The following is an 11,744-nucleotide window of genomic DNA, read 5'->3' on the forward strand; positions in this document are numbered from 1 at the left end:
TGGACATGCTAGAAAGATTCACTTTTCCACGGTGAAACTGTATGTATTATAATTTCATTTTTACAAAGGTCGAACATCCTACTATGCATAAATTTAATATTAATATAAGCAGGTTTCCTGTTAAGTATTACATCTGACGTATAAGCACACGTGTGTAAGAGCCTTGGTTTTAAATGTCTTATAGTAGACACCGAAAAGATTATTCAGTTGGATATCTGACTCAACATCAATATTTTACTAGGAGATAACATGTTAAGAACACGTTGGTGGATGGCATGGGAGATGATGAATGAAGACATACTTCTGTGAGATACATAAAATAGTAGTCAGAACGTATTTTGGCGCTTGGGGACAGCAACAGCTGGTGATACTGTCATACACCTCCATTTATAAACTTTCGAAAATCGATGTGACCTTCAAACTTTAGTGTATTCTGTTTCACAGCACAAAATGTTTCCGAAACGTACGTTTATTGTTACAATGAACTTGACTAATGGCTCTGAAATACTATCCTTGAAAAAACAATGGGGGAATTGGAGCAAAAAAAAGAAGGAAATAAACAAAGACCTTGTTGATTCGTAAAAATAAAATATGCTACAGGAAAAACTTTTTCCAACTGATTGAGATGCGACAAGCTTTAAAAGCTATGACGCGAATCGAGCGTTTGTCTACAAGAGCGCATTTTCGGTGGATATATAGATATACATGTATATGTGACGAAATATACTAAAGCAATATTGACCCTTTGTCGCTGAAAGTATCAAACTACAAAACTTCCTTTCAAATTTTCAGAATAAGGAAATCAGGATCATGATAAATAATTGGAACATAATTAAAAATAATATATCTTCTCTATAAGATAATGAATACATTGGTTCATTTAATTTTTATGGATATTCAAACGCTTCTGTGAAATAAAACGTCAAGATTATAGAGTATAAAATTCATAGCTATGAAATAACTAAAACTCTGATGTATTATTAAAAATATACGTTAGGTTCTATGTAGTGATACATACAAAGATTACATGTACAAACCCATAATTAACACAATGCTACCGCAACCATTCTGCAATCTACCTTGCCCAAAACACTCTTCCAGTCACCTCCAAACTCTTCAATTCTCTCCACCTAACCACCCACAAACCATTCACAAACATGCAATTCTCGACAGAAGAAGAACTTGTCGTCAGTTGTCCTTAACATCTCGTTCATTCATTTGGTCCCTATCCCCCTATTTCCTCCCACTGCGATGATCGCATTACATTTTTCCACGTCTCTATTCTATTCTCTGGATGACCTGAATTCTCGAGCAGTCGAGTGACGATTGATCTGTACAATTGATCGATTTCTGTTTACTACAGCCATGCAGGAAATTTCGTCTTGGAAAGCGATGTTGTGATTTCGAATGCTTGGACCATGTAAAAAACATTACCGGAACCGGTGAAATTTATGTCCTTGAGGATGAGAAATCCTCCAGCTCCTCGACTCACCAACAAACGTGATGAGCTCAATGGTGCTGTTGCGGCTATTTTAATTTTTCAACAAGGATCCAGATGGCGCCGTGGACGAAATTCAATCATTATAAACGTCAACGATCAACATCAGCCATCAGGTAATTTCATATTAGTGACTTATTTCTTCTGTGTTATTTCTTCTAATTTTATTGTTAGTTCTTCCATTTGTATTCCAAAAGATTGAACTCTTTTTACGTGCGTGTGTGTTTTTCTTTTTTTTGTAACTCGTCGAGTTGCAATTCTAATTTTTGCACTTCCTCCTTCATGTCCTCTATGTGCTTCTCGAACTCTTGTGTCGTCCTGTCTTTGTCGGAACATTCTACTTGAAGATCAGCGAGTTGATGCTCGGGATCGTAATTCAATTTTTGGTCATTTTATTGCTGTCATTTTATCAACTTCTTTCTTCTTCTTTCTTTTTTTTTTTTGAACTTAAAATCTTGATTTAAGGTTTGTGTTTCACTATATGATTTATTATTATTAACTAGTTCAACATTATTTTCAGTAGATTTTTTTTTCGCGTGATTTTTATACTTATTTAAATAGTTTAACATGAGCAAATGCATCGTACGTCAGATATACCATTTTTAATAAATTGTCGCCTTTACAACTCGAGTTACCTCTGAACGGGTCGCATGATTGATCAGTAAGCCATGAGTAATTATGCAAATTCAGTATTTTTTTCATCTATCTATCTGAATATTATAACAAAGACTTTACATTGAATATTTTATTAAAATTGTAAGTTTTTCATAAACGCTTCAAAATCCACAGTCTATTGATCAACTCCTCTATCCTTTCTCTTTCTCCTCACTAAAATAGATAAATTCCTAATGTAGTTTGTGGATAATATATTTTTTTTTTTTTCTAAAGCAAATCACATTTATCATCTGATATATTTTTTGAAATAATTTCTGTCTGTACATTTTCTTCTTTTCCCTTACTCCTCTTTCTCTTTCTAATGAATTCTTTTTATTCCGTAAAATAGTTTTTGTATATTCAATTTTGTTAAGTGCAATCCTTATTTCTGATAACTTACTTTTATTAGATAATTCTTGTGAATCTTCTACTACATCTTCCATATCATTTTGAGTGCGGCTTCTACCTTCAGTAAATTTAATATCTTGAACCGTATCATTAATTTCAATAGCTCTTTCGGTATCAAGTAAATCGCACTTATTATTTAATATACCTTTTGAATTGACTTCTGTCTCTGTAGTTTCTTCTTTTGTATCTTCTTCGAGTTTTCTTCGTTCTTCTAATCCACCCTTCTCATTTTCTAGGATCTTCCTTGTTGTTACGCCGCCTAAAACATCTGCACGCCAGCCCGCGCCAGCTCGCGCCACCGGACAACAACCAGCCTGCGTAACGTCACTTCGACCCTCAATAAACCTAAGGACCCACCATATCGGAATATATTAAAGGTGTAATTTTGTCCGATTAATTATAATTTATTAATAATGGATTGAAAATACAGATATTAGTTAGACAGAGAAACGATGTTTGATTAACAGGAAAACTAAATGCAACGCTCGTATTTACATCAAATAACTTGACAACTATTTGGTAACTCTCTCTCTCTCACTAGCAACTCTAACACTCGACAACACTCGCAACTCAATTCTAACGACTCTATGCTTCGACGTCTCGATCAACTCTGAACCTCGCCAATGCATTCCTGCTCGGTCCTGCACACACACACACACACACACACTTTTCGGCTCACATACTCTGGCCTCTCGATTGCCACTCCTTGAAATATGAAACCGTACTTCTGTTTTGACGCTGCTTATCTTTTCTCGCGTCGCTGTTACTAGGCGCTCTTGGATGTAAACAAACCACAAAAAGACGGCGTACACGGTGTTTTCTAATTTCAGCTGATCTCCAATCAAAGTTATTCTACGATATTACATTATCGTATAATAATAAGCTTTTAATCGTTTAATAATAACTCGTCAAGTAGAAATTCCACACGAAGCATTGTGAAGAATAATACTTGAAGAAGATCTATGTTCTTACGAGATTGGCTGTGTACAAGAACTTTGTTGGATAGATTGTATCGTTTGACGAAAATTTTATTGTTGAAAGTTAAGAAAGTTGGAAAGAAAACCCACGCTGTCTCGAAGATGTCTTGTTTTTCAGATGCTGTAAATTGACAAATAACTAGATATTAGTATTGACATTATTTGATGTCATATCTGACCTTAATGTATAAATAAAATCAATCTAGGAATTAATGAAATTTCAAACATTTTTTCTAAGAAAACAGAAGTTTTGTTCCTCCTAATGAGTATCACATGATGCAATAGAAAAATAATTTGACATTGAAAATCGTGTCAAGATGAATTTCGAAGCTATAAAATCGTCTTAAAAAAACGCTGTGATAAAAAATTTTTTGACACCTTGTACAAAGGTGTATATCAACGTAACTGTACCTGTATGTCTATATTCGAGATTATTTATCTATTCAAGATAGCAAAGTAAAAATACTATATAGAGGATTTAATTAATGTGTGGATCAACGTATGTATCACTATATGTAACAATAATATTGACTGTATATGTACGTGTGTAATAAAAGATTTCCGGTTTACAATGTTTACGATACTGATATAAAAATACCATATAGAGGATTTAATTAACGTGTATATCTACGTATATATCATTATATGTAACAGTAACATTATGTGCATATGCGTATAATATTGGTTAAATGTTAAATGTTAATATTGGTTAAATGCGTTAAAGTGAAATGTTATTTACCTATTCAAGATAGCAAAGTAGACATACCATATAGAGGATTTACTACTGTTAACACTCGGTATTCTCGTATTCAAAGTATTTAACCAAATAATTTGGGAATCCAGCGGACGAGCTTGTATTTAATATGATTATATTTAATATAACAACTTTACTCAATATACGCGTAGGATTTTAAATGTCATGAGGGTTGCAGCGGACTCAATTTTAATGTACCTCGATATCTTAGCTTCTTATAATATCCTAATAAAATGTCATTTATCGATTACAATTGTCCTGTCGTATTTTATAGTGTTTGCTTTATAAATGTGAACTTTATTCAAAAAGAGTTCATCGATGATTATCCATTACTGGTTGTTAATAAACCTGAATTATGCACAAAGGAATTGCCGTTAATAACTTAAGATTCTCTGCCCGTCGTACAGGGTACACATAGTAATTATTCTCGACGATCGTAACGTTTAAATCCAATTCGAGCTTATAGTCCCATGCGAGTTAAACAACGACAATAGTTTGAATTTCTATTTGTTCGTTTGTCGTCTGTTTATACCCGGAGCACCTGCTGTAAACCAATACAAAATTTATTAGATCTATAAATAACACATATAAAACTTATTAATTTATAATTAATATAAAATAGGAGAGCACGAAACTTCCTATTTTATGGATATGTTAAATCTTTGTAAAAAATACCATATCATTAGTATCATTTTAATCGTTCTAAAGGATTTAGCCGCATAAAGCTGTGACCCTTGGAAGAATCGATGTTCACGCGTGACAAATTGAAATTGTGCGAAGGTTCCGGTACGAACATCACAAGCCGAACATCGATACCAGGGGCACAGGCACATGTTCTGGGTTCATTATATATTTATAAAAGGCTGACGATTCAGTAGATGGTCCGGGTAAATTTAAATTGTAAATGAACGCATTGCTGGTTTCAAGTAAAAGCCTGGATAAGAGCGGATATGGTATGAGAGTCTGTCGTGGAAAGGGGAACAGGCCGCTTTTATTTGTAAAGTTTGAATCTCCTCGATATTGAAGATGTTGAAGCTGCAAGTATGTATTTCATTTTAATCCATTCGAGACCGAGATTTAATTGTAAAACGATACCTAGGTGTCGGTACGATCTGAATGTTTAGTTGGAATGATTCTGTGTTTTACTCTCTCCAGGGTATCCTTTTCATACTTTGATTTTAAATCGATGACAATCTTAAATAGTATGCCTCATATTTGTAATATCGTGATGTAATATGTTTACAAAACGTGGACAATAGAGATGTTAATCAGACAGAAAAGACGATTGTGGCTTAACTTGAACTATTCATACCAAACGTACAGAACACAGCGCAATCCACACTCTCTCGGCAACGCCACTCGCAACCTCCGTCTCCGCTCGACTCGCACTCGGCTTCTCGACTCGCACTCTGTTTCTCGACTCGCGCTCTGTTTCTCGACTAACTGTTGTCGCATTCCATTGCCCTTTTCCTAGGCCCACCGCACACGTGTTCTGCAGACGCTCGTGGCCAGGGTCACGTAGGTCTTTTCCACGAAACTATGCACTTGAAAATACCGATGACACATTGATGGGCCCGACGGCGCCTCGGCTCTCGCGACACTGTTCATAGTTCGTCCGATATTGCCCAGACCTTTCGTCCACGATACTACATATTTTTAAAATATAAAATTATATACTATGTTATTCTATAATGTATTATGTACAGTTATATATATATATATATATATATATATATATATATAATTCTATATTGAAAAAAATATGAAATTAACATGATATATACATTACTACATAAGTTATATATAAAATATGTATATTATACCCTTGCCTACTGACTGATATGAATTTCTTTCGGTCTCGAATGCGTTAAAAGAGAGCGCAAAGAAGTCGAAATTACTTATTGTAATTAGTAAAACGACCTGAGAGGCAGACAGATACAAGAAAGAAGGAATATTATATTAGCGGCATTATCATGTTTTTGCTCTCTTTAATTCTTTCATCGAGACAGACAATCTACAGGTATTAATCGACCAATTTCTCCAAGCTGATAACTTCGAATTGATGTTTATATATAAGAAGTGTTATGTGTTAATCTGTCTAAATGTTTAAAAGGTGTTATAAATTAAATGTTGTTAAACGATACTCGTTTCGTCTCTTCATGATACTTACTGGCAATACCGAGTACAAATATGATGTTCTTTGAAAATAAAAAATGGATTTGAAAACGTTAATGCACGTAAATTAAATTTGGTTTGGACATATATGACACAATTTGTATGGACAATGAAGAGTACGAATCTACGAATTTCGAGGTAAAAGTATTGATATATGTATCGATATTTCTGGTCGTTACAATATCTCTAATCAATACAAAGTTCTAACTGAATGTTAGAATGTTAAACGTTAAAACGTTTAAAACGTTAAAATGTAATAATAAAGTATAAAGTATAATAAAGTATAAAGTATAATTTCGTCTGTGGTATAATCTTTCTATTCCATTTTGTTACGTCGCACCGCGAGCAATATGGCAACCAGATGTCAACGGATACTCGCAGCGTATCCTCTATAGTTTCAAGTACCTTCCATAAATCTCATAGATTTCCTAGAAAAGGTCCTTCAAACCAAACAAACGTCTGTTTCCGAAGAATTTCTAAAGACTATTGTCTACTCCGACTGGACAAGGGAAAGTTAGTTTTTCTCACGTATGCTGCAACTTTCCTCCCACTAACCACTTTCTCTCGAGGGCGGTTAAGACCCTTCGTTAACCAATTAACAACGAAGCCACTTCCTTCACTCTCCTAACTAAAATCGTCACCTACAAATCCGATGGTCCCGTGCGCTAGACACACCCATCCTTAGCTTTCCTCCGAGACAGCATCGTCTCCCAAGACAGTTCTGATTTCACATCCTTCGAACGGTCAATATCCTTCCATCGGGTAGGACACACCCACAGATCAGTCACTCATTCATCTCGTACATATTCTCAACGCGAGAATTGATTGTAATTTCAACAAATAAATAAAAAAAAAAAATCTCGTACATACGCACCAGCGTAACTGCCTTCGTTATAAGTTGTTGGAATAAACGGTGAAATATAACTTACTATACTGTGTCATATTCATTTAACCACCTCTTATCTTAACCGAAACAGGGGAACGACTACTTCGCGGCGTCGATTCACCGAATCGTAGCGAGAATTTACGCCTCTCGCTACTGCGACTGCGTCTCTCCGCGAACGGTCGTAACACATTGATCGACAGAAGTACTAAACTCTAATAACATAAATTTATATATTTTCTATTTCCCAGCCACCAGTTTTATGGATTTTTCTATCTTCTGTACTACTTTTATCCCTTTTATTTTTTCTTACATGAGATTATTGTAAATTTAATATCATTTGTTCGCAATATTTGTTATTTATCTTTCCTTGAATTTGAAATTTCGCGCTTCAATGTTGTGTGTTGTTCGACGTTTTATCGAACGATGTTTATCGAACTAGTTTATGAATACATACATAATCATTAAAGAATCTATAAACCGTACTAGTTTGTTTTTACTAAGTTTTGTTACAGAAAACATGTTCTCATAAGTTTTCAACTTTAATTTATGGAAATTTATTAACCTTAAACTATAAAATCATTCAATGAGTCTTTCCGGATGTTTTTATGTAGTCATAATTTCACATATCAGCACAGCTCCACCAATAGGATAAGAGTTACATGGAAGCAACAGAGGGGAAGAAGAACATATAGAGATCTAAAGGTTATTTTTGTCTCATTCAAGTTTCTGTTAACCGGCTTGGAAATTTCCTGTGCTTGTTTCGACTTTGAAGTCTTAAAAAAAAAATTGTAAGTAAATAGTATATATATAGTATATATATCCTGAGTCAAAGTTTCTCTTTATAAATAATAAACCGTTTAAAAACTATATTTTGTATGTTTTTTCCTTATTCATAATTAAATAATAAATATGAAATACTTCTACAGAAAGCCGACATCCTTCAATTAACCGAACAGCAGATGATTTAAAAATTAGTAGTTGAAAGAAATAAATGTTATTACATGTTCATAATTGATCGATAAATTTAAGTATACAATTAGAAAATGTTTCTTCTTTATTGATAACTAAATAATACAGATAAGATACAAGATACTTGTAGGAAAAGTCGGCGCGTCGTTCAATTAACGGAACAGCAGAGGATTTGAAAATTAGTAGTTGAAAGAAATAAATGTTATCATATGTTCATAATTGATCGATAAATTTAAGTATGCAATTAGAAAATGTTTCTTAAGTTTGGAAGAATATATAATCATGCTGAATGTTTTGTAGTTACGAAAGTTGTCTACAAACATACATTGTACATACGACTAGTAATGGTACTAAATTACTGTTAGAGGGTCTTGGGTGTATAGAACCATATGGTTAAATTAATACTAGAGATAACGAATCGTGCGAATGTAATTAATATTTTGAAATGCGTTGTTTGCATTAATTGATAGTTTTCTTATAAACTTTTTTATAAACAATTTCATTGCTATAGAAAAAAGATAAATGCCGGTAATATGTCTATCCTACTTAAATAGAAAGTGCAATATTTTGTTATAATATTTGGCGCAAGTTTATACATTATTACATCCAAAAATAATATTCTTTTTATATCTAAGCTATATTAAAATATAAAGATACAAATAGCTATGCGAGTAGTTAGTAGTTGATGCTTTTTACTTAAATTGTCTTATACTTCATAATTTGTAATAATATAATTCTTGTCATCAATGATTCTTTGTTTTTACTTTGTATATATTATACTTCCAGGAAGATGCCGCTCTATAAATTCACTTACTTCCCAGTTACGGCATTGGCAGAACCAATCCGTTCTTCTTCAGCTATGCTAGTATTCCATTTGAAGATGAACGTATCAAAAAGGACGTCTGGCCAGAAATAAAGCCCTGTAAGCTTAAAATTTAAAGAAATTCTGTTTCTTAAATCTCATCTTTCCTAATTTAACTAAAGTAGCTAAATAAAGTAGAACACAATTATGCAGAGTATAACAGAGATTATTGTTTACTCTCCATTGCTCTATAAGATATGTGGGAGAACAATAGGTATTGTTAAGGAGACAATGCCCTTTGTTTGCTGATAAATTATCAATAAATTAAATTATATCTTTCCAAAACAGATAACAGGAAGCTAGATATTTAAGAAGCATCATAATCTGTTTGTTCGATAGAATCTTTGATTCTATTAGTTGTATGTTTTTAGTGACTCCTTATGGCCAGCTTCCTATGCTCGTAGCTGATAGAAGGAAGGTTGCTCAGTCTACAGCTATTTGCCGTTACTTAGCCAAACAATATGACTTAGCTGGAAAGACTGACTGGGCAAATCTTCATATTGATGCCACTGTTGATACTATTCATGATATTCGTCATAGTGAGTATCCAGTGCTGTTTTGCATAAATCTTATGAGAATCTTGATAACAGATAGTACATATCTGTTCAGGTATTTATTAGTTGAAATCCGATTTAATATTTGATTTAATCGAACGATACACGTATGTCAACAATACAAGACAAAGGATTAAAAAGGATTGTAATTCTATCTTCAGTATCATTTAAATTTCGCACAACACTGTATTCAAATTAGTATAACATTAGCGAATAGTATTTAACTGAAAACAAATTTTCAGGAATTGCCGCCTTCCACTATGAGGAGGACGAGAAGGTCAAAGCTGCAAAACGCAAGGCTGCTGAAGAGACGCTGCTGTTCATTTTAGAACGTTTGGACCAGCAAGTGAAGGAAAATGACGGCTACTTCTACGATGGTACTCTCTCTTGGGCTGATTTAACATTCGTTGCTCTGCTCGATTATTTGAACTTTATGTACAAGTCTGATCTGATCGAGAATTACGAGAATCTGAAGCTGCTGGAGAAAAAGGTCCTCCTCCTGCCCAAGATCAAAAACTGGATTGAGAGACGCCCAGTTAGCGAATTTTAAACTTCACGATTGCTTATGGTTTTATAAGCGTTTAAAGATTGCGGTCTTAGTGTGTTGAGAGAATGAAGAACGAATCGTGTTGATGGAAGTTTGTATGGAATATACTGATTGCTTTTAACATTCATTAGTTCCAGTTATTACCGATATTTTTGTCATTTAGTTAGGGTTTTCCCTTTAGATTACGTTGTGATAGAGAACTATTATTTGTGTATTCCTGTTAGAATTTAATCTTGGAATTAGGATTAATATTCTGTGGAAGACACAATGTTTATGTTGAAATAATATAATGTGATATTTATTAAACAATTATTTCGAGAGTTATAAATGTGCGTTCTGGAATGTAGACAGTTGGCTAGTTATTCACAGACTGACTGCCTTAGTGACCTGTGGCGCTTGTAAAGATTTTGAACCCCCACTCTCTATAATGAGTGTGACCTGAGTAGATGCCTGTGTAACGTCACGTGCCACGGAACCTTCTAGCAGCTTCTCGATACAAAGCGCTACGCTGTCAAGGCGCGACACCGACGTGCCCAATGTTCCATCCATATCCTTATGTTTCTTCCGCCGAGTTCTCGGAAGAGCATGCACGCGCCAGCCGCCGCGGTACATCTAACGAACGTACGCTAGTGGGGATGGCGCTGGGCAACGAATGGAAGAATCTGTACGATCAAACACTCTATCCGCATGCGACTGATATCGTTGTATTCCAACAATTCCTACAGAAACATACGAACTATATAAACTGTTGACACGATGTTGTGCTTTTGTATTATAGAGATAATAATAAAACCATCAAACAATCATTAATTATGTTTTTTATTATATTCATTAAGAATTGAAGATTACCTCCTTGGTGATCTTGATAATATCGTATTTTACAAATGTTGAACAAAAAAAATGTATGATTATTTTATTCAATACGTTATGAGGGTTGCTTTAAAAAAAATACGAGTTACATATTTCTTTGAAAAAAGTATGATTTTTGTCGATACAATAATGTTCTTCTGTTATCGCTTTAAAGTTGAGTACTTCGTTGATTACACGAGAGAACTCGCCTACAGCAAATAAGATACGACCGTGTGTAAAGTAATTAATCTGTTTGCTCGTTGCTAGCTACACATAAGGCTTGCGTAAAAAAAGATATGCATTTCAGTTCAGGCGGAGAATTATGTAGGAAGTCATTTTGTCGATCAATAACTTAGTTAATAAAAGATCAAATTTTCATGTACATAAATGTAAGTAACGTTCAAGTATTAATCATTACATACAATTTTTGTATAATTCGATATCTTGGTCACTTACATCTTACAAATGATATATAGATAATATTTATGAGATACATTGGAGCTATCTTTTAGTTAACGCCATTTTTTCTTATTTTCTCTGTACTTTTACTATTCTTCCAAAAATATCAAAGGATCGATGACTTCAAATTAAACTAGAATTGCTTCGGTATA

At 33.8% G+C, this 11,744-nt stretch overlaps 1 protein-coding gene across 1 annotated transcript; it reads left to right on the forward strand.

Annotated features, from left to right (window-relative positions):
- Positions 1-9,192: 9,192 nt before the first annotated feature.
- LOC117212534 (glutathione S-transferase-like) lies at positions 9,193-10,425 on the forward strand. The gene is made up of 3 exons (XM_033457424.1): positions 9,193-9,243; positions 9,555-9,722; positions 9,980-10,425. Exons 2-3 carry the CDS (start codon positions 9,578-9,580, stop codon positions 10,285-10,287), a joined length of 453 nt encoding a protein of 150 aa, XP_033313315.1. The 5' UTR covers positions 9,193-9,243; positions 9,555-9,577; the 3' UTR covers positions 10,288-10,425.
- The last annotated feature ends 1,319 nt before the right edge of the window (positions 10,426-11,744 follow it).

The sequence above is a fragment of the Bombus bifarius genome, unplaced genomic scaffold, assembly GCF_011952205.1.
Source record: "Bombus bifarius isolate JDL3187 unplaced genomic scaffold, Bbif_JDL3187 scf7180000008317_frag, whole genome shotgun sequence".
Taxonomy (NCBI): Eukaryota; Metazoa; Arthropoda; class Insecta; order Hymenoptera; family Apidae; genus Bombus; species Bombus bifarius.